The 27,136-nt window shown below is 36.5% G+C and overlaps 2 protein-coding genes across 2 annotated transcripts in view; both read right to left on the reverse strand.

Annotated features, from left to right (window-relative positions):
* The window catches only part of LOC119538676 (IQCJ-SCHIP1 readthrough transcript protein), an 802,368-nt gene that overhangs the window by 371,645 nt on the left and 403,587 nt on the right, over window positions 1–27,136 (reverse strand).
* LOC119538697 (60S ribosomal protein L23a-like) lies at window positions 25,172–25,699 on the reverse strand. Its single transcript, XM_037841832.1, has one exon. It carries the CDS (start codon window positions 25,685–25,687, stop codon window positions 25,217–25,219), a length of 471 nt encoding a protein of 156 aa, XP_037697760.1. The 5' UTR covers window positions 25,688–25,699; the 3' UTR covers window positions 25,172–25,216.

Raw genomic sequence — 27,136 nt, forward strand, 5'->3', positions numbered from 1 at the left:
TAGCATTTTTGCATATTTTACACTTAGACAAATATTGTATGAGTCTGCAAATTACTTTATTGTGTAATAATATTTTTTTAGATTTATCCATTTTGATATATACAGGTTGGACTGCTATAGTCTACTAGACTAAATCACAATTTATACATTCTGTTTTTTTCCATTGAACCCTACTTCAGTGGCCATCTTGCACACATCTGTGTGTGAGAGCTTCTCTAGGTGTATGGCATATGACATTTGAAATTTTGCGTTTTATTGCCAAATAGTTCTTCAAAGTGGTTGTAACAATTTCTACCACCTGTAGCAATGTTTAGAAGCCCCTAAAACTTCACATTTTCACCCACATTGACACTCGGTATTGTCAGAATTTTATATTGTTGTTAGTCTAATGGGTTTGAAATGCTCTCATTGTGGATATTAGTCAGAGAAACAGAATATACCTCTGTGTGTGTGTGTGTGTGTGTGTGTGTGTGTGTGTGTGTGTAACTATTACGAAATTTATTATAGGAATTGGCTCATGTGACCGTGGGGATTGGCAAGTCTGAATTCTGAAGGGCAAGCCTCAAGTTGGGAGCTCTGGTAAAGGTTTTGAATTCCCCATGAGAAACTGGCTGGCTGAAGTAGAGATAGAAACTTCTTTCTGACTGATGAAATCAATTCTCTCTTCAGGCCTTTAACTGATTGGATGAGACTTCTCTCATTTTTTGAAGGTAATCTCTTTAGTTGATTGTAGATATAACCCCATAGTTGCAATCAACTGACTAAAGATTTAAATCCACAAAATACCCTCACAGTAACAATAAGGCCAGTGCTTGTTTGACCAAACAACTGGACACAATAACCTAGCCAAGCTGTCAGGTGAAATTAGCCATTGCATTGTGGTTTTAATTTGCATTTCCATGATTAATGAGGTTAGCATCTTTTCATGTTTATCGGCCATTCAGATGCCCTCTTTTGTTTATCCTTCCTTCCCTCCTGCCTGCCTGCCTTCTCTCTCATCTATTATATATATAAATATATATAGTATATATATTTATATAGTCGTTGTTTTTGATTTGTAGTTCTTTTTGTATTCTCAATAGTAATTCCTTGTTAGTTGTATCTGTTCCTTGTCTTCATTTTTTAATGGTGCATTTTGATGCATAGAATTTATAAATTTAATTATGTTAAATTTATCAATTTTTTTTTGTGGTTTGTGCTTTTTACATATGTTATGTTTAAGAAATTCTTCTCTAGCCCTAGAACATAAATACATTCAACCATATTTCTTAATAATATTTGTAAAGTTTTGCTTCTCTTGCTTTGGTTTTCAATTAATCTATAATTGATTTTGTGTGTATGAGATAGGATCCATTTTCTTTTCTTTATAGGAAACCAATTGTCCTAGTACAGTTGACTGAAGAGTCCTTCTCCCTGATCTGCAATGCAGCCTTTGTCAAATGCCATGTCCACATATGCACGTAGGTCTGCTTTGGGTTCTCTATTTTTTTTAATTGATTTATTTTCTATCCTTGTATCTATGTATCAAAACTACACTGCTATAATTACTATGGCTTAATAATATGTTTTGATTTCACATATGTATACACCCCAAACTGGTTCTTCATAATTATCTCAGCTAGTCTCTTTCCTTTTCTTTTCTGTATAAAACTTCAAATCAGCTTGCCAAATTATTTAGAAAACCATGCTGGGATTTCCATAGGAATTATGTCGTATTCCGGGATTAATTTGTATAGATAGATAATATTTTAAAGCAAACTGATTGACTTACAGTCATTCACCTATTCAACAATATTTAGTGCTTACTTTGTACCAGCCATTGTGCTGAAGTTATACAGGGAACTGCATGATCTGGGCCTGGCTTATCTTGCTACCCCCATCGCTCCACATCTTATCCAGGCTCCTGGCATCCCAGCCATCTGGAACCTCTTTCCAGTCTGCAAATGTTGCTCTCCTGTCTTCCTGGTCTTTGCACCTGCTCTTCTCTTTGCCTGGAGCACTCTCCTCTCCCTTTTAGCCTCAGTAACTCCTACTTACTTTTAGGCTTTACTTCTTCTGAGAGACATTCTTTCCCCTTTAAATGTGGGTTAGGTGCTGTGGGCTCCCCCTAGCATCCCCCAGACCTCCCCTGTCTTAAGCGTCTTCACATCGTATGGCAATTCCACACGTCTCCTATTGGACAGTAAGCACAGTGGGGGCAGAGATTATGTATATATTTTTCATGGAAGTCTCTCTCTCTCTCCAGCACTGATGGATTCCTAGTATCTGCCACCTGTTTGGTGCTCAATAAAAAATCTTGTTGAGTATATGAATATTGAGTTTCCACTAGAAGCAAGACCTTGTACTCGCCAGGGGGACACAATAAATTGAAAAGCCCTCAGGAAGAGAGCTTACTGTCTGGTAAGCTAATCAGACTTGTAAGTACAAGTTATAATACAAAGCAAAATGTAATAAGTATTGGATTAGAGATAAGTATATCAAGAGCTAGCATGTTAAAACTGGCTTCCCAGAGTTATTAGAATCAATTTTCTATTTAATGTATGTAGTTTGATTATCATTTTAATGATGTTTTAAGTTATTTTAAATGTTAAAATATACTGTAAAATGCCACCGATATTTTCAGGAGCCACCGTGACCTGTTAAAATTATAAAAGTCTCTAATTTCATGGCAGGTAGGAATTGGTTCTGGCTTCAGATATGAGATATGTCAGAAGTAGAATTTTGACCATACAAAATTTCTAGTTAGCCCCAGGTTGAAGACTCCTCACATTACTTTCTTTGTGATATTTCTAATCCCTAGTTCAGAACTTCATATTTTGTATAAAAGGCTTTAAGAACAACGAAGGTGGCAATTTTATCTTTTTATCACTTTAATTTGGGACTCTTTCATCTCTCCCCTGATTATTGCTATGCTGCTCCTTCCCCTCTCCTCTGTCAACTGTCCTACATGACAAATGTCCCAAAGTCTTGACCCTGAAGAATCAAGCTTCTAGCCCAGTATAGAAAGCCCCTCACTTCATGCAACATCTCATCTTTCTTTCCCTGTCTCCCACTTTGTATCATAATTTTCAGTTTTATAATTTTCTTCCAATCTATAAAGTGAGTTCCTCAAAGTTAGGAATCCTGGGCTATTCCTCTTTTAATCTATGGTGCCTGGCTCTGAGTGGTTACTTGGTCAATGTTAGATGAACTGCTTTCATGTGACTCAGGGAGACTTCTCTAAATTCTGAGTAGTTTTTGGTAACATCAAACTGAGGATGTCATATTTCTTAATGGAATGTTGCAAAGGTATAATTAGTGTCAATTGGTCAAATGAATTTCCATTTAGTAAAATTGTCAATTATCCTTTTTATTTGAGAACCAGTCATTGGCTAAACAATCTGAATATCATATGAAAGGGTCGGGCCAAGGCTGAGCCAGAAGGACTGAGTCCAGGAGACCAAGTAGATATACTCACAGGTTCTATATTCAGGTTCCTGATATAATGATGGTGGTGCCTGAAATTTTGTGATATTGACAGACTAATACATGCATGCATTGGAAAAAATAGTTTCTGTAAATGTCAAAGCAATATTTCCTTCCACTGTTTGATAATCTATATGGCTATGTTACTAAGTCTTTACTATTATTCACCATGTGTATAAGATGATGAAAAGAATACAAAGCTATTTATTCCATGGATGTAAACTGGGGAGAGGCCATGGTTTGATATTGCCTCATCTATCTGAGATCTGGCCAAGGAGAAGGGAATAAAGAAATAAAAAGTCTATGAACTGTCAAAAAAGACATGTCATGATGCCTCCCAAAGGGAAGGAGGCACCTCCAAATGACACTAAAGCTGGGCAAGCCACTGTCTGTAAGTGATGCTATTTAACTCTTTCCAGTTCTTGATTAATGTCAGAGAGGAACACATCTCCACCACCCTGTGTTTCGTGGATGGATAGAATTCTTAGAGTCTTCTATATGCTTGTGTTCTCTGCTCTTCCATGAGTAAGCTCACGGGGCGCCAGTCTGCTCCTAGGCAGGGAGCCTCTGGTGGTCCAAACTTGCCTCTACCTGGGCAAGTAAATCTGTCTATTTAAGAGGTGAATGTTAGAATGGCCATCATGATCTCACATTTAAGGCACATCCACTCACTCATTTCTTGTCAGTAATAAGAGCTGATTTTGATCACTTTCTGTGGGTCTGTCCTGTAAACTCAATTGGTTGGGAATTTGGGAGGACAAGAAAGGGGTATCATTCCTGGTCCTTTTTCACCCTACTCCTATTCCCAACACCAGAATCATTTATTTGGCCCATATACATGTAAAGAACATAACAGACACCCACTTAGCAGTTGGTCTCTCTCTCTCTCTCTCTCTCTCTCACACACACACACACACACACACAGAGAGAGAGAGAGAGAGAGAGAGAGAGAGAGAGAGAGAGAGAGAGAGAGAGGGAGAGAGAGAGAGAGAAAGAGAGAGAGAGAGAGACACCACAATATTACAGATAAACCTGAAGTCCCATATCTCATCCCTTTTCCCTTCCTCCCCAAGGATAATCAGTATGGAAGGCTGATGAATCTTCCTCCCATGCAAATTTGAGACCTGGTAAGTAGTTGGCTAGGAGATTTCTTTTTGGTTTTCATAATGACATGACAACTCCATTCTTTAATTTGTTTTTTCAAATTCACATTCCTCGACTTTCTACAAACTGAAATTTCTCTCCATCAAGTTTTTTAGTGAGAACTGTTAGTGGGAGGGACAGTGACCTTACTTATAGGTAATGATGGACTGCTGAAATCCGAAAAAGCTTAGGATTTTGTCTCAGGACACCTGAGACAAAACTTGCTGTGTCACCATGAGCAAAGTGTGAGAATCATTGTATCTATTATATCTGCCATTGTAGCTTGTAGGGTTCTTTTGAATACCAAATACTCATGTATATCAAAATACTGTAAAAATATACAGTGTTATACTAATGTGATTAGTTTTTCTGTTGAATTAATCCATCTACTAGGAAAAACAGAGAGCAAGTACTATTCTATTCTTATTATATGTGATCATTAAATTGTAGAATTGCTATATATGAAATTAAGCAAGCAGTATAACTTGAGTGAAAAAAGTATTACTTTGCTATATTACATGATTTACTAATAGAAACTTTCAAGCCCTAGTCAGAAGTACATGACATTTATAAATACTATGAAAACACTACATAACTAATTCATAGATCAATGGAGATCCATAGTCCTGTGACATATTTCTAATGCGACCCTGTTTATTTGGTTATTCTGTGAAAGTGATAGTTAGATAAGTCTCCATTTTAATCTTAATTAGCAACAAAACGTGAATGCACTTTTGGGGAATTATATTATTTGGGGGATGGCAGGAGTTTGTAAAGCAATATGTCCTAAACTAGTGGTGCCACATAATTTCTTTGATTTCCGAACCGTAAAATCAGTCAACCATTTACCATCCTTTCTTTTTTATTATTCTTTTAAATAGAGGAAATAAACGTCCCAAACCTGGGACTGGAAAGTTGTGAGAAGTCACAGCAATAGGCAAGAATACAGCCAGAATTAGATGTCATAGCTCTTGAGTTTCTTATTTGAAAACTGAAAAACCAACATAGCTTTCTCCCCAGTTTAAGTGCAAAATATCACTTAATATTGGCCTCAGAGAGCTGAAATTTTCCAGAGAAACACTGAGTATGAATAATTTACATAATCAGTTTTTTCTGTAAAATCTCAAACTTTATTATGAGAAAATAACTCTTCTATATCTCTATCAAGAGCATCATTAATAATTTACTGATTAAGACAAACTTCATAGAAAAATTAAAAACCTAATTTGTGATTGGAACCTGGGTCTGCCTGCACAAGTAGCCTAGCTTTTAATTATCAAGTAAACAATTCAATTTGTGAGCAAAATGTGATAAAATTAATGAAAAATGAGAATTTGAGGGAATCCCAAAATAAAATTTTGCTTCTTAGGTATTCTACTACTAAAAAAAGAACAAACATTTCAACTTATTAGCAGTAGTGGAGTCAGTAACGATTTTGGTCTTTTTTTTTTTTTTTAACAAGGGCATGAAATAATATTTGTTTTCAAGGAAACAAGGACTATCTGATGCTGTCACTAAACTAAATATTTAAGAAATGTCAACAAAGTGGGTACCGGTGAAGCCAGTTTGAAATGCCCTGGCACATAGTGGAGGTCTTTGAGTAGTCTGGAACAAATTTTCCCTTTGAAACAAAACACACTTGCTGAGAGCGGCGAAACAGAGAGCATCCATTGTTAATTTACATTCAGAGTCCAAACTGAATTTAGGGGCATCGTGGTGTGAAGAAAATAGTCCCAGACATTTCTACTGCATTAACTGTTTGACTCTTGGTAAGTCACTGCCCTTCTCTGGAAATCAGATTCTTTTAATCTATAAAATGAGAGGATAAACTGGATGAGACTGATAAGCATGTGATTGACCAAGTGACTGAATCTCAAACACACCTTAGCTCCTTAGCTTCCCTGAGCCTCCGTTTTCTCATTTATAAAATGAATGTAGTGATGTCTCATTGGATTACTGTGAGGGGTAAGTAACATTAGGCTCATAAAACAACTGGCATAATGCCTTTCACATGCCACATTATTAGAAATTAATAGCTATGAATACTATTATGTGCTAGATGTTTTGAATACTTTATCCCAGTGGTCACAAACTTTAGCATGCATCAGTCACCTCGAGGTGGGGCTAGAGAATATGCATTTATAGCAAATTCTCAGGTGATGCTCAGGCTGCTGGTCCAGGGACCACACTTTGAGAACCTCTGTTTCATTTCATTTAATCATCACCAAAGCCCTCTGATATAGGTAATGCTATTATTTTAACAGAGAAGTTAAGTAACTCATCCCAGGTCCAACCGCTGGTGAGTACTTTCCCTTGTGATTGAAAATTCTTTAAGATCACTTTTTAAAATGGCTGAATGAGATTTTACTACTGATATATTTTACATTCAATGAACCCTTCACATTTTAATGCTTTTGAAAGCAGGATACGCCACATGATCAATGCCAAAGGAATGTGCAGGTGGTCAGGTGGAGGACTACACTGGGAAAGAGTTGTCATTACCTGAGACTGTGTGAACACACCTGGCAATAGCAAGTATCCATCCATTTGACTCTCACTTCAGTTGACTTAGAAACACCTAATACATTTGGTCTTTAACCTAAATGTGGATTCCTAATGGCTTCTTAATGTCTTTTAAAAAAATCACAATGCGATGGAGCTTTGAGGCGAACTTGTTGAGTATGCAGAAGAATGCCCCTCATACCCTAAGCAATGTAATTAAGGCAGTAGATATCCCACATCTTTTAGAGTAGATCATGGTATTTTCAAAGCTGGGAGAAGTGTATGTGACTGATCTCTGCATTGTGACAGTCTTTCGCTCAGACACGGAGCATCTCTATCAAAACTTCCACATATCTTTGAAGAAAAGGTATTTGATATCTGGCAATGAGTAATTCAGAGGAAAGAAGAACCATGAGTTTAACCAAAAAGGAAATGCAGACAGAACTCTGATTTTCTTTCAAATGCCTAGAAATTAAATGTTCAATCATGAAGGTATTAATGGGGAGGGGGTTTGAAATCAGAGCCTCAGTTAGAGAAGCTGCATGTCCCTGACATGCTTCATCAATTCCTCAGGGTCAGAAGAAACTTTATAAAAGAGCAAATAAAAATGACTCAAACTTCAATTATATGCATAAATGCCAATGTTGGTTAATCAAAAAGTTTGGTGAACACTTAATATACTGTTTCTTTTTTTTCTCTCAGTGAAGTCTAGAAAACAAAGTTGCACATTGTAGTCAAGAACATTTAAGGATTGAAAAAATATAGCACAGGTTTGTGCCATAACTTATTTGGTTATTCCCCTGTTCTTAATAATTTTAAAGTTTTTGCTATTATAGCTATGTGTCCATGAGCACATCAGTGCTTAAATATTTGTCCATAACTAACCATTTCTTTAGGCGAAGTGTGATTTAGTCTTGAGGAAAGGAGATTTTGAAGATTTGTAGGTGGGTGCACAGCATTTTCTCCACTCCCCAGCGTTGAAGGTTACACATTCCTGAGTTCCCACATAAAGAATCCATCACAAAGGCAGGCTCTGCCTCCACCCATGTGGGTTATTGCCTTAGGAAGGGGAAACAGATCAATTCTATTTCCTTTTCCTCTGACATTCATCTGAGTAAAATGATTAGATTATTTTAGTTAATCTTCCTAACCTTTTCTTTCTTTTGCAATCTGAAGCAATTTTCTTTCAAAGTATAAGGAATTATTGGATATTCTTCTTCTGCATCTTTTTCATATTCATGAATAGAATTGCTGACCTTTGAACAAGACAATTATTTCCTAAAAGACAGAGACGAGTTTACTTCCCCTATGGTTCTGAAGTAATTATATAAACAAAATTTTAGAATGCAAAAGAGAATAGCAAAATAGAAAGAGTTGTTGGCAGAGTTAATTGGCTGATCTTACTTAGATCTAATTTGGGATGTCAATTGAATTTTTGGAAGTCATTGCTTATTTCCTTTGAGAATTATTTATTGCTCTGTGTAATTTGAATATATTATACGTAGTTTATTCACTTCTGTATTATAGCTTGATAGAGAAAAGCTATTTCTATCAGGGAGAGATAAAAAATATTTTTGAATCCTTTTTCTGCCCTTCCAGTATTAGAGAAAATATACAAATGTAAAATGAGTGCATAATGAATTGTCAGATTATCATGGTTTAATTATTTCCTGACATTGGAGAACCAGCAGTGGTACAGTGGTAAGTGTATTTAGGGGATGAGAACTTTGTTTTGGGTTTTGCTACTTACTAGTTGTGACTTTGGCAAACTCAACTAACATTTCCAGTCCTCAATTTTAAACCTGTAAAACAATGTAAGATAATGATGTGTACTTCCCTCCCTTCTCTCTCCCTCCCTCCTTCCCTCCTTCCCTCTTTCCTTTCTTCCTGCCTTCCTTCCCCTCTTCCTCTTCCCCTTTCTTCTCTTGTCCTCCCTTCTCCTCCTCCCCCTCTCCTTCCTCTTCTTCCTTCTGACCTCCTTCTTCCTTTAGGAGAAAAGTACACTGGCTTAAAAATTAGACAAATGTCGACTGGCACATCAATTTTGCTGTTTGGGACCCTGACAATTTGCTTAATCCATCTTGACCTCAGTTTCCTCAATCGTAAAATGAAAATAATATGGGCTTGCAGGGCAATTGTGGTGATTAAATGAGATCATCCATGTAAAGCAGCTGGTATGGCATGCTCACACATTACTCCCTCAAGAAATGATAACTGTTATTTCATAATGTGGTTGTGAAGAATACGTGACAGAACATTTATAAAGACTTTTGTAAATATAAAGAGTGATGTAAACTTCAACTGCTCTCTTTCTGCCTGCCTGGAACTTTCAAAATGTCAACTTCCAAACTACTATTAATTTTAATAAGCCTATAAACTTTTAAGTCAAATAGAACTTGTATTATTGAGTGATTCCCTTAAAATTGAAACTGAAGTCAGGATCTTACTTAATAAAATTGAGAAGTGCCTTAAAAATCATATTCTAGAGGCACTTAGAGAGAAAACATCCAGAGACATTTTCCAGAACCAAGACAGAAGCTAAGAGATGAAATACAGATTTTGCCCCAGAGAATTTAAGAGAGGACCCCCACCCCACCCCCAGATGCTTAGAGAGAAACACCCTGGGAGAATCAAGCAAGGACACGCAGGAGCTGAGAGAGAGAAGCTAAGATTGAAGCCTGGAGACATTTTGGAGAAAGCCACGGAAACTGGAAGCCAACCCTAGGAAAAGCCAAACAGATTCCGGCCATGTACCTTCCCACGGGACAGAGGAACCCCAGATGCCATTGGTCTTTCTTCAAAGAAGGCATCATCCTGTTGATGCCTTAATTGGGACATTTTTATGGTCTTAGAACTGTAAATTTGTGAGCTAATAAACCCCATTGTAAAAGCTCCCCCCCGCTTCCAAATCTTGTTCTAAAGTTCTCGGTATGGAAACATAACCATTTACCGAATTGGTTCTCCTTCCCTTCATGGCACCTCTTTGTATAAATAGTCATTGCCAGTTATGTTAGGGGTGAAAACTTAAAGATTATTTCCTCTTACTCCACTCCATCACAACCCAAACCTTCCTCCTGTGGTGTTTGCATTGTCAGTATCATGGAGATTTCATTTCCTTCCATACACAAGGGCTCCCTTCTATATCTACAACCTTGGTAGACCTTAATGGATTGACATTAATTCATTCTTAGATTTATTATTTCTCTAGTGTTTATAAGTTTGAGCATATACTCTTGCACATCTGTCTTAGCACCTGACAAGTTGTAGGCACAAAGTAACTATTGGTTGATGATCAAGTGAAGTGTGCATGTGCTTGCATGTGGGTGTGCCATATTTGTTAATACATCAAGTTATAAGAACTCATTTACTTGTTCTTCTTTCTGTTTTCTCTTCCTGATGTTATTTATTCTTTGTACATCAATTCATGGTGCTCGCAAATTTTGGCTTATATGAAAGTAAACACTGTGTGTATTGCTGTATTTTTAAACTGGAAGAAGGTAAGATCCCAGATGTTTTAAAAATTTACCCAACCAATACATGAATGAAGTCTCATTCCAAGAGATTAAAATTATATAGAATTATGTGAACAAAATGCCAAAAGTTCCATTTACACTTAACTCCTCCAATCCCCAGAAGTAACCAGAGTTATCAATTTGTTGTGCATCCTTACTACAAAAGTAGATACTTATATAAATCTCCTTTCTACAAAAGTAGATACTTATATAAACATATATGAACATTTAGATTTTTCATATAAATGAGACCATACTCTATACATTGTTCTACCACTTGCTTTATCTGTTTATTGAGGTGTCTTGGCACTCTTTCTAATCTCTGTACACATAGATTATCATATTAAAAGGCTACAGAATAATTCGAAGAGTGGCTGTTTTGTAGTTTATTTGATCATTTTGTTCATGATAAATATTCAGATTTTTTCCTAATTTTTGACTGTTATAAATCCCACTGCAGTATTGAACACTTATTGTTATACACATGTGCAACATTTCAGTAGATTCCTAGATATGGATGCTGGTGAAACAGCACACACTCTCAAAATGTTGACACATATTGCCACAATGCTCTCCAAGAAGGCTTTGACAATTATTTATATGCTTGCCAATAATGTTTCAGAGAGACCAGAGCAAAGCATTTCCATTCTAAAGAGGAAGAAGGTTAATTATCACCTCATCAAAAGTTGTGACTAGATAAATTCAGTGATTGTGTGTGTGTGTATGTGTGTGTAATGCAACTAGTTAATTCAGGATATTGGCTCCTTTTTATCAGACTAACACTAAAATTCTCCTAAAATAAATGAATATTTCTGACTCAGTGATCTTTTTTAGTGGGAACACAAGTTCACAGAGAAAGAGGGACTCAACATCGACAGAATGAAAGTGTAGTGTAAACACCTTACTATTCATCAAGATATGAGTATCAGCACCTCACTTTAAAGCCAAATTCAAAACAAAAATACCCTAGAAATATTATATGATTAAAATAAAAGATGGAAAGGAGTTATCTATCACCTAAAATGTAAAAACTAATCGGTGTTATGGCTTGCATTCTATCACTGTATACAGAGGAGCAAGAGCAATTAAAACATTACATTAGCTCAACAATTATGAATTTGAGCAATCAGCATGCACTAAAAAAGGATCCCAGAGAAACATGGGGAGGCTTAGAATTATCTTTTTATTCAACATGTGCGCTATTATCTTGGGACCTCCAAAATCAGTGGCATAACTCTCACAGCTAGTCTAATTACTTTAATAAGACCTGCTTTATTTAAAAATAAATCCAAAGCAGATGCCAGAATGAACTGGAGGTGGTGACAAATATTTATCTTCTCCATGGTGTTCTGTTTTCCTATGGTATTGACCAGTTGGTTCTTGATCTCCATTTTGATGGCAAAAACATAATTCTCACCAAACGTATGTGAGAGTGTGCTTGTTTTCTGTGAGGCTGCACTGGCAGTCATTCTTTGCCTCTTCTCCCTAGATATCTAGTCTTCTCATAGCTGCCACTGATTACCCTCCTGTGGCTTCTGCCGCCTTCATCACCACACTCTATCCCTTCCATTAACTTCAGCCCAACATTCATTGATTCTTGCTCTGTTCCTGGCTGCTCAGCAACTTGCCAGGCTGTGGGATGCAGAAAGAAAGCACAGTTCCTGCTTCCAGGACAATTTCAATTTAGTGGAATTTTCTAGAGTTAATTCAATAAACTTATTAAACATCAAATGCTATGGAAGTTAGTGTCTAATGTCTAATTAATATGTAACATATCCTACATAGCACTCATAATTTAACGGGGACCTTAAAAGAAGATGCAACAATTATAAATATATATGCACCTAAGGGTCAGAGCCCCAAAATATATGAAGCATATATTGACAGCTTTGAAAGAAGAAATAAACAGTTCTACATTAACAGTAGAAGACTTCAATACATCACTTTCAATAATGGATAGAACATTTACACAGAAGATCAGTAGGGAACCAGAAGATTTGAACAATACTGTAAGCTAACTAGACCTAACAGAAATATATAGAACACTTCTCTCAACAGAAGCAGAATACACTTCCTCTCCAGTGTACATGGATCATTCTCCAGAACAGACCATATATTAAATCACAATACAATCTCAATAAATTTAAAAATACTGAAATTATAAAATGTCTTTCCTCTGACTACAGTGGAATAAAGTAGAGGGAGAATTGGAAAATATGTGGAAATTAAACAATGTGCTCTTCAACAATCAATGGGTCAAAGAAAAAAATCACAAGGAAACTTAGGAAATATCCCGAGGCAAATGAAAATGAAAACATGTCAAAACTTAGGGGATGCAGCAAAGGCAGTGCTAAGAAGGAAATTTGTAACTCCAAATGTACACATTAAAAAAGAAGAAAGCTCTAAAAAAGAGACCTAACCTCACAACTGGAAAAACTAAAGAAAGATGAACAAATTAAACCCAGAATGAGCAGAAGAAAGGAAATAACAAAAATTAGAATGGAGATAAATGACATAGAGGATTAAAAAAAAAGCGATAGAGGGAATCAACAAAAACAAAAGTTGGTAATTTTGGAGATTGAAAAACCTGACAAAGAAAAAAAGAGAGAGGACACATCAGAAATGAAAGGGAGGATATTAACAGTGACCCCATAGAAATAAAAAGGATTAAAAGAGGATACTATCTACACTAATTTAGGAAGGAATAGAAGACCTCAACAGACCAATAACAAGTAAAGAGATTGAATCAAATTTCAAAAACCTTCTAATAAAGAAAAATCCAAGATCAGATGGCTCCACAGGTCAATTTTACCAAACTTCCCAAGAAGAATTCACACCAATCCTGCTCAAACTCTTCCAAAATTGAAGAGGAGGGGACACTTCCTAACTTATTCTATGAGGCCAACATCACCGTCATACAAAAGCCAGCTAAAGATTCCACAAGAAAAAATTCCCTTATGAATTCAGATGCAAAAATAGCCCTTATGAATACAGATAAAAAATTCTCAACAAAATAGTAGCAAACTGAATACAATTGCACATTAACAGACTAATACACAATGATCAAATGGTATTTATCCCAGGTGTGCAAGGATTGTTCAACATAAGAAAATCTATTAATGTAATACACTGGATCAATAGAATGAAAGAAAAAAACACATGATCTTCTCAATTGGCATAGTAAAGGAATATGACAAAAGTCAGTACCCCTTCTTAATAAAAACGCCAAGAAAATTAGGGAAAAAAGGAAATGTCCTTAGCATGATAAAGGTCACATATGAAAAATCATTGCTAACATCATACTCAATGATGAAAGACTGAAAACTTTCCCTTTAAGGTCAGGAAAAGACAAGGACACCCACTATCACCATCATTATTCAACATTGTGCTAGACATTGTAGCCAGAGCAATTAGGCAAGAGAAAAAAATAAAAGACATCCAAATTGAAGAAGAAGCATCAAAACTTTCCTTATTTGCATATGGCATCATCCTATGTATAGATCATCCTGAAAAATCCACAACAAAGCTACTAAATTCAGCAAAGTGGTAGGGTACAAGATTAACATGCAATACCAGCACTGCTTCTACAAACTAGAAATGAACAATGTGAAGAAGAAATCAAGAAAAAAATCCATTTACAATAACAACTAAAAGAATCAAATATTTAGAAATAAATTTAACCAAGAATGTAAAGTGTGAGTACATAGAAAACTACAAAACATTGCTAAAAGAAATGAAAGCTGTCCTAAATAAATGACAGTATATTCCCTGTTCATTGAATGGAACACTAAATAGCGAGACAATGTCAATTCCACCCAAGGCTATTTGTAGATTCAATGCAATCCCAATAAAAATTCCAACAGCCTTCTTTGCAGAAATGGAAAAGCCAGCCATCAAGTTTATATGGAAAGTTAAGAGGCTGTGAATAGCCAAAGCCATCTTGAAAAAGAAGAACAAAGTTAGAGGATTCACACTTCCTAATTTTAAAATTTACTACAAACTTACAGTAATCAAACCAGTATTGGCACAAGGACAGTCATACAGACCAATGGAATCGGATTGAGAATTCAGAAATAAACCCTCACATCAATGGCCAACTGATTTTTGACAAGGGAACCAATTCCATTCAATTGGGAAAGAATAGTCTCTTCAACAGGTTGTGCTGGGTAAACTGGCTATTCATATACAAAAGAATGAAGGTGGACCCCCTACTTCCTACCATATACCAAAAGTAACCCCAAATGGATCAGAGGCCTAAACCTAGGAACCATAACTATAAAACTTCAAAAAGAAAGCATAGGGAATCATCTTAAGGACCTTGTGTTACTCAATGGTTTATTAGACTTTACATCCAAAGCACAAGCAACAAAAGTAAAAACAAGATAAATGGGACTTCATGAAAATAAAAACTTTTGTGATCAAAGGACTTCATCATGAAGACTTACAAAGTGGGAGAAAATATTTGGGAACCACATATGCAATAAGGGTTTAATATCCAGTATATATAAAGAGAATCTATAACTCATCAACAAAAAATAACCCGATTAAAAAATGGATTAAAGACTTGAATAGACATTTCTTCAAAAAAGATAAACAAATGTCCAGAAAGGACATGAAAATTTGCTCAACATCATGATTTTCATCAGGGAAATGCAAATTGAAACCACAATAAGATGCAATTTCACACCCACGAGAATGGCTACTATTAAAAAATGGAAAATAACAATTGTTGGACAGGATGTGGAGAAATAGGAACACTGATTCATTGTTGGTGGGACTGTAAAATGTCAGGTGCTGTGGAAAACAATTTGGCAGTTACTCAGAAAGCTAAGCATAGAATTGCCATATAACTCAATAATTCCACTTCTAGGTATATACCCAAAGGAATATAGGGACTCGAACAGATATTTGCATGGCAGTGTTCGTAAAAGCACTATTCACAATCGCCAGAAGATGGAAGCAACCCAAGTAAGTGTCCAACAACCTCAGAAAATCAGAAATGATTTAATCAAACCAAACCAAACTAAACCAAAGTTGAGCATACAGCATAGATACGAACTGCTCTCAAATGCAGACTCACATTTCCATTCCCTGTAGATAAAGAAGGAAAAGCAAATAGTACGTTACTCTGTGTGCTAGAAGACAGCCTGCATTTTAGAATTACTGGAATTTTTAGTGCAAAGTTATTTTCCAACGGAACCCAAATAGACCTCTACTCTGCTGGAGCAGGCACCAGCGCATTCTCACCAGCTTGTTTTTGAGGACTTCAAAACACTGACGCAGACATTGTTAGCTGCCAACAATAACTCCTTTCTCCTCTTTCCTTACTACTAGAACCCCAAAATGTCCAGTTAAACATTCCCCCCAGATTTCCTTGCAGATAGGGTTGGCTATGGTACCTCGCTCTGGTCAATGAGACATAAGTAGACATTGCTGCCCCATCCACCTTTTTCCTGCCTGGAATGTGCTGGTGAACTCTAGAAACACAGCGGCGATGAAGACAAAAACTACATACTGAGGAAGGAATAGCAAGTAGGTAAAAGGAGCCCGTGTCTCTGATGGCGTGACTGAGTCACTACATCACCACTGGATTGTCTTCCCATGCCTTTTTGTGTGTGAAATAAAGAATTCCTCATGAATTTAGTCTGTATTTCTGACAGTTGCTGCAGAAAGCAGACCACTGATAGGGCCACTTTCCTGAGGAAATGCCTTCTTTTGATACTAGAAGACACAGTAATTCTGAAACTTCAAAAGTAATGAGATCTTTAAGTTTCAAAATTCATGGTATTTACACCTAACATTCCTGGAAGGAAGTAACTGTTAAAGGTTTCTGCAGTTTTCAGTGAGTGAATGGCTGATGGAGGAAACAGTTTACTGGTCCACCTTCCAGAAAAGCAAAAATAGTAATGATGAGGTTGGCAGCTCATATCCGCAAAGTGCTACATAGATTAAAAAATATTTTCATAAAACAATGCATCTGCCATTTATTGAAAGCCTACTATTCATAAGGAAGTTCTCCAATGGGGGCGTATGGTTTCTGTTTTACAGATAAGGAGACACGGACTCAAAGAGTAACTTGCTCAAGATCACAGAGCCAATAAGTAGAGAACTGGGATTCAACCCTTTCGTTGGATAGCAAAGTTCACGCTCTTTCAATCATGTTGAAAGTACATTATTTTTATTTTCTCCTCATAACAAGCCCATAAGGTAATTCTATTTCTCATTTTGCCTATGAGAAATTAAGTGTTCAGAGGTGTTTCGTTACTGGCTCAATAACAGCAGCCAGTCACTTCTACTCCACCAAGATGTAGATTTCTGGGATATTTCTCCCAGACTAATACTTATTGAGTGCTTACTTGGTGCTTGGTTCTATGTGTCTTACTTTACAGATGAAAGGACTAAACCTCAGAGGTGAAGTAATTGTTCAAAGTCACCCAAAGAAGTAAGTGACTGGGGGACTATAGCCAGGTGGGCTGGCCCCAAAGTCTGTCTTTTTACCTCCTTGACTCTCAGACACTATAATTCCATTCTGAGATAAAGGGGTGTGGTGGGATTGTTTACGGAGAAAGCGTGAGGGAGCAGGAAAGAACCAAAGTCTGATTTTGATAACTCTGTTTCTGCTGGCTGGGAGAGAAGGTAGGGGCTTGTTCCTCAAGGTCAAATATTCAAGGTACAAAGATAGAGCTGTGAAATTACTATCCATGTACTAGATGTAAAATATCCATTTACTCTTTAAAAACAAAAAGAGAGAGGAAAACCCAACACACTGAAAAACTAAAGACTATCATCCTTAATAACCCAGCTTGGAAATTAATGAGCTGTAGGAATCGAAAGAGTCATTTTGTTTTGGCTCAGGCAGAAAACACTGATGGGATTCCATGCCAATGCATTGCAGAGCTTTGTAATTGTTCCTCTAAATGGTCAATAGTTTTAATTTGTATATAATACGTGATTTTAATCAGCCTAGGCAACTGTTTATTGCAGGCTTTTTTTCACAGAAGCTGCAACATGAGGGATGGTTAAGTAGAGCTTCTCATCTGATTTTTCAAAGATAAGTGCCTGAATTTAAGAAAACAAACTTTTCTTTGGATCTGTGTTAACAAAGCAGAGATGAGGTCTCCTCCTGCCACACAATGACATGACATACCTACACAATTCTGATTCTGGGTTAGAAAAAACTTCACATCAGTTGGTCATTGCCATTTATGCCACTGAGATTTCTGGTATGCAATTGGAGGGCCCTGACTACATGAGAAATTCAACTCTCATGTACTGTAACTACCATATGTAGTATGGTACCACAACTACTTATGCCCCTGTATTTCTAACTATATGATTGCCTGGCAATATTCTTTTTCTCTTTCACTGAATTTTTCACTTTCCAGAAAGTTTAATGATGTCATATTGATATAGCCTAAGAGGCAAAAATTTGAGTATGCTTTTAATAAAATCATAGTAACTTTCCATCTGTATCAAATGATTGAGAAATGAGATAACTGGTTAGTTGAATCAGTGGTTTACCAGGTAACATAATATGCATGAATCATAATTTTCAACTAATTAGAATAAAATATAACTGCCTACAATTATGTCTGGTCACATGTACTGCAATTGTTGATTGGCTGTGGTCCCTTCCCCTCCACCACTTTTAAATGCAGGAAGATGCAATGCCTCTGCGAATCTCAGTCCACAGTATGGTCCATAGGTACAATAGAAATTTTATTGTTTTTATTTTCTTTTGTGGGACTTTTGGTGGCATTATAGACCAGCTAAAAATACTGGACTTTTAAATTCATTTCATAAGAGGTGACTCCATATTGTTCACATTTAAATTTTTTTACTCCTCTTACTACATCACAATAAGGTTTTGCTTTATGCGGTGAAAATAATTGTTACTATTTATTCAGCAACTACAATGTACCAGAACATTATAAACACACACACACACACACACACACACACGTGTGTATGTATATATATATGTTGACATCCATTTATTTACACATATAAATCTACATTTGGCCACACATATAAATGCTCATGGCTGTCATTGATGCAGAAGGTAAAAACTAAAACTGAGAAACATTATTAATTTTATCACATTTCATTTCCAATTAATTGTAAATACCAGTGTCTTGATTTATTAGAAGTAGAATTCAAGAAGCTAAAAAAAATTTATATTATATACATTTTCTTGAGACTTTGAGTGATGAATCATCTGTAAATCTAAAGTTCCCTGATGTCATGGTTAGTGACATGCTTATCCTGCTGTATTATATAATGAGCTCCTCTTCATTACATTTTAGCGTTTGGCTTAAAAAAGCAATTAATAAGTCTGTTAAACAAATAATTGTCAATGCCTGCATAGTTAAAATGTGATGTTGCTAATGTTTAGTCTCTATACTACTGAACAAAAATATTTTCCTGTCCTTTAAATTGTTTTCACTTCTCCCATTGCCTTCTGCAGCTTAAACTGAATTATATCAAGACCCAGCAAAGGAAATGAAATAATTATGTCAAGCAATCTTTTGTCTTTCTGTTAGAAATCACAAAAGCAGCATCTGAGAGAAGGAGAAATAACAAGAGCTATTTGAGTGCCCATAAAAGTGATTCCTAAATTTGAATTAGTTTAGGAAAAAAAATCCCCCCAAACAGCTGCTTGGTTAATGGCTGGTGAAAAACTGTGGGAGCTATGTCAGCAATCCCCAAATTGCAACTAAACTAATTGCCTGGGAGGTTGCTTTGAAGACAGATAAAAGATATTGGTTAAATTCTATGAAAAGTTATAAATGACCTAGGAGTCTTGGCCTCCCCCTTCTTAAATTAACACAAGGAATTCTAGGCCCACCAAGGATCCCATCTTTACCACTTTCTGTTCTCCCACGAACCCTGATCTCATTGCCTGGCCATATGCTCATTTTTCATTAGACAAAGAGGTACCTTTCAGGGTCAGGCACTGCCAGACACTTGCGTATGGGTCCTCTTCCACCATCCCTGACACACAGTGGTGGTTGGAGTGTACAAGAGGCCATTTGAATTCTGAGTTGACCCATGAGTCTTAAATTCTCCTGCATTTCAGAGACATGGGGTGGGATGGGCATTTGGTTGTTTATGTCTCTTTCCTTAATCCTTAGCAGCTAAAGCGTACATGGACTAGAAAAGCAAATTCAAAATATAAAATATTTCTATTGCTGATAAAGAAATAATTATGTATACTAATAAATAATAATTATGTAAATTGATAAGAAATATGTTTGCCATAATTTTCTTGGTGCTTTATAAATAATACCTGTATGTTAGGTTACTCAACAGGATGTTTAAATTCATGAACCACTTTTAGCTGAGTCTCTCTTGACTCCTCTGCATCTCATGGAACCATTCAAGCCTTCAGTTGCTTGATGTTAGAAGATTCCCCTACAAGGCAACCTCAGAATTTAATTCTAAGCTCTGTGCAGCCCAGGACAGATATGCCTTCTTTTCTAAAAGTATTCATGTCTCCTTCTTGAAGGAAGGGCACGGACAGTAAACCTAGGTAGGTGCATTCTTTTACCTAAGCAGGTAAGACAGAGACAATAGCTTCATGGAGAAGTACAAGTAGCACTGGGGAGAGGTAATTTTCACAGTGGTGCTGAACTAAGTTGTCTCCAACATGTCTTTCTCAAAGTATGCTTTTGTAATAACATCAAGATTAAATATAATGAATGCAAAGAGTTGTGCAAACTGCCTGATACCAGTGACAATCCAATAAATATTAGTTTCTCCCTCCACCACCTCCGTTTCCTGATCGGTCTCCTCTCTGCCTCCCCTCTGCACACCAGTGGCCTATGTGGCTGCACACAAACGCAAACACACAGCTTGACCAAAAACAGTCTTCAGCTCATCCTAGGCTTGCTAGTTGACATTCTGTCCTTTTACAAATCATCCTTCCAGCCTCCACCGTATTTCTGGCTCTGCCTGATATTCTGAAATTCCCTAGAGGGACTAATGAGGAGGACACCTTGTGCTTTTCTAACAGACTATTAGGTTAAAATGGGGGAAAGGCATTATCTTTTTCGTGATTCAAAATTAACAAGTAATGTAAAGTAGTAAAGTGTAGTAATTACTGTTTTCCCATATCACAGCATGCAGTAAAGTGCTTGAAAAGACACAGGAATGAATTACATGGTGCTGTCTTCTCAGCTTGCTCTGCTGCAGATTGAAAAAAAGAAGAAACCTCGACCCACCAAACTGCAAGCTACCCCAACCTCTCAGAGCCCCTTGGAAAAGAATAGATTTTAGATTTTAGCAACTAAAAATACAAGACTCCCAGTTAAATTTTAATTTCAGATAAACAACAAATTCAGTTTTAATAAAAGTATGTCTCATACAATTGTATTTTATCTGTCAACCCTGGTTAGTGTACATGCAAGAACTAGATTATCAGGTTCACTCTCTCTTAGTGGCCTTTTTAAAGTTCTGGTAGATCACCTAAAATTATTTTTCAAAGGGAATAATTAATATGGAGATGGTTATCCTACTTAGGATGCATCCAAATCATCGATAGGGCTTATCAAAACACAGTTTTCTGAGTCCCCCTCCAGAATTTCTGTTTCCATATGTTTGGGTAGGGCTTGAATTTTTTCTTTTAATTTTCAAATTTTTATTTTTTTACTAGAGAAGTTTTAGCATTACAGAAAATACAGAGTTCCCATATAGCACCCCTATTAATAGTATCTTGCATTAGTGTGGCACATTTGTTATGATTGAAGAAAGGATATTGTTATAAATGTCCTATTAAATATAGTCCACAGTTTGCATTAGGGTTTACTGTTTGCATTACATAGCCCTATTTTTTTTTACAGTTTTATTCTGGTAACATATTCTAGTAACCTAAAAGGTCCCCTTTTAACCACATTCAAATATTTACTTCAGTGCTGTTAATTACATTCCTAATGTGGTGCTACCATCATCACCATCCATTACCAAAACTTTTCCATCATCACAAACAGAAACGACTTACAAATTAAGAATTAATGCCTCATACCCTATCTCCATCCTGGCCCCTGGTAACCTATATCCTAGATTCTGACTCCATGAATTTGCTTCTTCTAATTATTTCATATCGGTGAGATCATACAATATTGTCATTTTGTGTCTAGCTTATTTTACTCAATGTGATGTCTTTAAGGTTCATCCTTATAGCATGTATCAGAACAGCATTCATTTTTAAGGCTGAATAATATTTCAATGTACATATATACCATTTTTTGTTTACCCATTCATTGGTTCATGGACACTTGGGTTGCTTCCATCTTTTGAAATTGTAAATAATGTTGCTATGACCATCAGTGTGTATATATCTGTTTGAGTCTCTGCTTAACATTCTTTTAACTATATACTTAGAAGTGGGATTCTTGCTGGGTCTTATGGTAATTCTATACTTATCTTTCAGAGGAACCACCAAACTGTCTTCCACAGTTTGCAACATTTTACATCCCCACCAAAAATGAATTAGTGTTACTATTTCTCCACTTCTTATCCAAAAACTATTTTCCATTTTTAAAATAGAAGCCATTTTAATAGGTGTGAAATGGTTTCTCATTGTGATTTTGATTTGCATTTCCCTAATGAACAATGATATTAAGCATCTTTTCATGGGCTTTTGGTTATTTGCATATCTTTTTTGTAGAAATGTCTATTCACATCTTTTGCCCATATTTTAATTGGGTTTTTATTTTTGTTCTTGAGTTGCAGGTTTCTTTATATGTTGTGGATATTAAACCTTATTGGCTATGTGGTTTCCAAATATTTTCTCTCATTTTGTAGGTTGTCTTTTCATTTTCATGATAAAGTCCTTTGTTGCAAAAAAGTTTTTAATTTTGATGAGGTCCCACTTAATTATTTTTTATTTTGTTGCTTGTGCTTTGGGTGTAAAAAGAAATTATTGCCAACCACAAGGTACAGAATTTGGTACAGAATATGCTTCCTTATGATTTCTTCTAGGAGTTTTATAGTTCTAGTTCTTATATTTAGGTCTGATCCATTTTTAGTTGATTTTCATATATGGTGTGAGGTAGGGAGTCTACCTTCATTCTTTTGCATTATGGACATTCAGTTTTCTCTGTACCAATTGTTAAAGAGACTATTCTTTCCCAATTGAATGGACTTGGATCCTTTGTCAAAAATCAATTCACCAGAGGGTGGGGCAAGATAGCAGAGCGGTGAGGTGTGGAATTTAGTTACACCAGTAGGGAATCAGGTAAATAGCCAAGAACTGTCTGGAACAACTGTTTCAGGGACATCTGTGACCAGACATACGCTGTGCACCAGTCTGCAGTGGGTGGAATGGCTGAGGGTGCACTGAAGAACTGAATGAAAATGTGCTCATGTAGATTGTGGTGGTGAATACATAACTATGTGATTATACCAGTAACCACTGATTGTTTAATTAGGATGGATTGTATGGTGTGTGAATAAAACTGTTGAAAAAATAAAGAGAGATATAAGTGCTGGAGAAAATGTGAAGAGAGGGATGCACTTATTCATTGTTGGTGGGAAAATAGAATGGTGCAGCCCATCTGGAGGGCAGGGTGGTGGTTCCACAGGAAGCTAAGTATGGGGTTGCCATATGTCCAACAACCCCATTATTGGGTATATTCTTGGAAGAACTGAGATAGCAGGGGCTCAAAAGGATAAGGGGCAGAAATGCACATTTGCACACTGGTGTTTATGGTGGCAGTACTCATGATTTGCGATGGATGGAGATAGCCTAAGGGTACATCAACTGTTGAACGGAATGGTGAACTGTGGTGCATACATACAATGGAATATTGAGCAGCTGCAAGAAGGAATGAAGTTGTGAGGCATGTAACTAGGTAAATGGGCCTTGAGGACAGTATATTGAGTGAAATAAGCCACAAACAAAAAGACAAACATTATAATGTCTCACTAGTATGGACTAACTATAATGTGCAAACTCTGAGAATTGAATTTGAGAGCACAGGTTATCAGGGGAAGACTTATTGTAAAGGTTCCTAGATTGTTAGCTCTTACAACAGTCACATCAATCCTAAGTTATAATGGTTATTTCTAAATTCTGAGATGCTGAGCTCTTTGTGTATTACCTTGTCCGTAACTGGAACTTTTGGTATCTGTGTGACACCTAAGACTTAGAGCCAGAATTTGGCAGCTATGAATGTCAGCATTACCCAATATAGCAATTGTTAAAGAAGCTGAAAAAGAGGTCAGACTTCAATTAGAGATATGAATGAAACGGACTTTGTTAGGACAAAGGTAAATCAGACTAAAGGGTAAAGGCTGATATTGACTGTGTTTTAAAACTTCAACCTCTGTGTGAAACCAAAGGAAGAGATGTTTATTTGGTGCAAAATCTATATATTCTGTAGCACTCTATATAATTTAACTTGTATGGTCAGTTTATTCAAACACAATAATTATGTGGAACTTTGAATAGGGAATGAGATCTGGTTGGTTTGTACAGGTTAGTGTGAAGCCCCGATATATCCCATAGTAATTTGGGCAGAGAACGAAAAAAGATTTGCAAAGCCCCCTTGAGGGACTGGGGAAAAATGTGGAAATATTAAACTTCCCCACCTGGGGAATTAATGAAATTTTTGCAAGTATTGGACTCTACCATTGTAGTAGGCCAAGTCCTTGATCTTAGGGCTTGCCCTTAAGAAGCTTGTTACTGTAAAGGAGAGCCTAAGCCTACCTATAATGGTGCCTAAGAGTCACTCCCAGAGAACCTCTTTTGTTGGTCAGATGTGGCCTCTCTTTGTAAGCCAACTTGGCAGGTGGACTCACTGCCCTACCCGCCTATGTGGAACATGACTCCCAGCATGTAAATCTCCCTGAAAATGTGGGACATGACTCCTGGAGGTGACCCTGGACCTGGCATCATGGGATTGAGAAAGACTTCTTGACCAAAAGAGGAAAGAGAAATGAAACAAAGTTTCAGTGGCTGAGAGATTTTAAATGGAGTCAAGAGGTCATTCTGGAGGTTATTTTATGCATTATGTGGATTTCCCTTTTTAGTTTTTAATGTATTAGAATAGCAAGAGGAAAATACCTGAAACTGTTGAACTATAATCCAGTAGCTTGGATTTTTGAAGACGATTGTATAACTAAATAGCTTACATGGTGTGAATGTGTGATTCTGAAACCTTGAGGTTCACACTCCCTTTATCTGGTATATGGGCAGATAAGTAGAAAAATGGGGAAAAAATAAATGAATAATAGGGGGGTATGGCTGTTTTGAGTGTTCTTTTTACTTTTATTTTTATTCTTATTCTAATTTTTCTGGAGTAATGAAAATGTTCAAAAATTGATTGTGGTGATGAATGCACAACATAGAAATGATACTGTGAACAACTGATTGTACACTTTGGATGACTGTATGGAATGTGAATGTATCTCAATGAAATTGCATTAAAAATCAATTGACCATAGATGTGAATGTTTATTTCTAAATGTTTAGTTCAATTCCATTGGTCTCTGTGTCTGTCCTTGTGCCAGTTCCAGGCTCTTTTTTTTTTTTTTTTTTTTTTTTTTTTATGGTCAAAAAGCTTATATTTAGAATTTGCCAGCTGGACTGTTTAGATGATCCCAATTTTGTTGGCAACATCCAAAGCATCATAGTCAGGAGCCAGTCGAACATATGCCTTCTTCTCTCCATCAGGCCTGATCAGGGTGTTGACCTTTGCCACGTCAATATCATAGAGCTTCTTCACAGCCTGTTTGATCTGGTGCTTGTTGGCCTTGACATCCACAATGAACACAAGTGTGTTGTTGTCTTCAATCTTCTTCATGGCTGACTCAGTGGTCAGGGGGAACTTGATGATGGCATAGTGGTCAAGCTTGTTTCTCCTGGGGGCGCTCTTCCGAGGATATTTGGGCTGTCTTCTGAGATGCAGAGTCTTGGGCCGCCGGAATGTAGGTGAAGTGCGGATCTTCTTTTTCTTGTGGCTGTGGACACCTTTCAGTACTGCCTTCTTGGCTTTCAAAGCCTTTGCTTTGGCTTCGGTTTTGGGAGGGGCAGGGGCTTCCTTCTTCGCTTTCAGCGCCATCTTCGTGAAAAAGCCAGGCTCTTTTGATTGCTCTGGTTTTGTCATAAGTTTTAAGACCAGGCAGTATGAGTCCTCCAACTTTGTTCTTCTTTTTCAAGATGACTTTGACTATTTCGGGTGACTTACACTTCCATACAAATATAATGATTGGCTTTCCATTTCTGCAGGGCTATTGGGATTTTGATTGGGATTGCATTGAATCTTTAAGTATATTTGGCTGGAACTGACATCTTAACAAAATTTAGACTTCCAATCCATGAACATGGAATGTCTCTCCATTTATTAGGTTTTCTTTGATTTCTTTTAGCAATGTTTTAGTTTCTTGCATACATGTCCTTCATATTCTTGGTTAGATTTAATCCTAGATATTTTTTTCCTTTTAGTTGTTATTGTAAATGGATTTTTTCCATTTATTCAGATTTTTCATTGCTAGTCTATAGAATATTGCTGGTTTTTGCATGTTGATCTTGTACCTGCCAATTTGTAGAATTTATTAGTTCTAGAAACTTTCTTGGAGATTTTTTAGGATTTTCTGTATTTAGGGTCATGTCATCTGCAAATAGGGTAAGTTTCACTTCTTCCTTACCAATATGGATTCCTTTTATTTCTCTTGCCTAATAGCTCTGGCTAGAACTTCTAGTAAAAGGATAAATAACAATGTTGACAGTGGGTGTTGTTGTCTTGTTTCTGATTTTAGAGGGAAAGTTTTAAGTCTTTCATTGAATATGATGTTTTCCGTGGTTTTTCATATATGACCTTTATCATGTTGAAGACATTTCCTTTTTATCCCTAGTTTTCTCAGTGTATTTATTAAGAAGGGTTACTGGCCTTTGTTAAATTCCTTTACTGTGCCAATTAGGGAATCAGGTTTTTTTTTTTTCTTCATTCTATTAATCTGGTGTATTATATTAACTGATTTTCTTATGCGGAATTACCCTTGCATACCTGGGATAAATCCCACTTGATCATGGTGTATAATTCTTTTAATGTGCTGTTGGATTTGGTTTGCTAGTATTTTGTTGAGGAATTTTTAAACTGTATTCATAAGGGATATTGGTCTGTAATTTTCTTTTCTTGTGGTATCTTTATCTAGCTTTGGTATACGGGTGATGTTGGCCTCACAGAATGAGTTAGGAAGTGTTTCTTCTTCAATTTTGGAAGCGTTTGAGCAGGACTAGAGTTAATTCTTCTTGGGATGGTCAGTAGAATTGACCTGTGAAGCCATCTGGTCCCAGGCTTTTCTTTGGTGGGAGGTGATGATTGATTAAATCTCTTTCCTTGCTATTGGTCTGTTGTAATCTTCTATTTCCTCTTGAGTCAGTTTAGGTAGCTTGTGTGTTTCTACAAATTTGTCCACTTCATCGGCTTTATCTAATTTGTTGGCATATGGTTGTTCATAGTATCCTCCTATACTCCTTTTTGTTTCCATGGGAATGGTAGTAAGGTCCC

The sequence above is a fragment of the Choloepus didactylus genome, chromosome 1 (genome assembly GCF_015220235.1).
Source record: "Choloepus didactylus isolate mChoDid1 chromosome 1, mChoDid1.pri, whole genome shotgun sequence".
Taxonomy (NCBI): domain Eukaryota; kingdom Metazoa; phylum Chordata; class Mammalia; order Pilosa; family Megalonychidae; genus Choloepus; species Choloepus didactylus.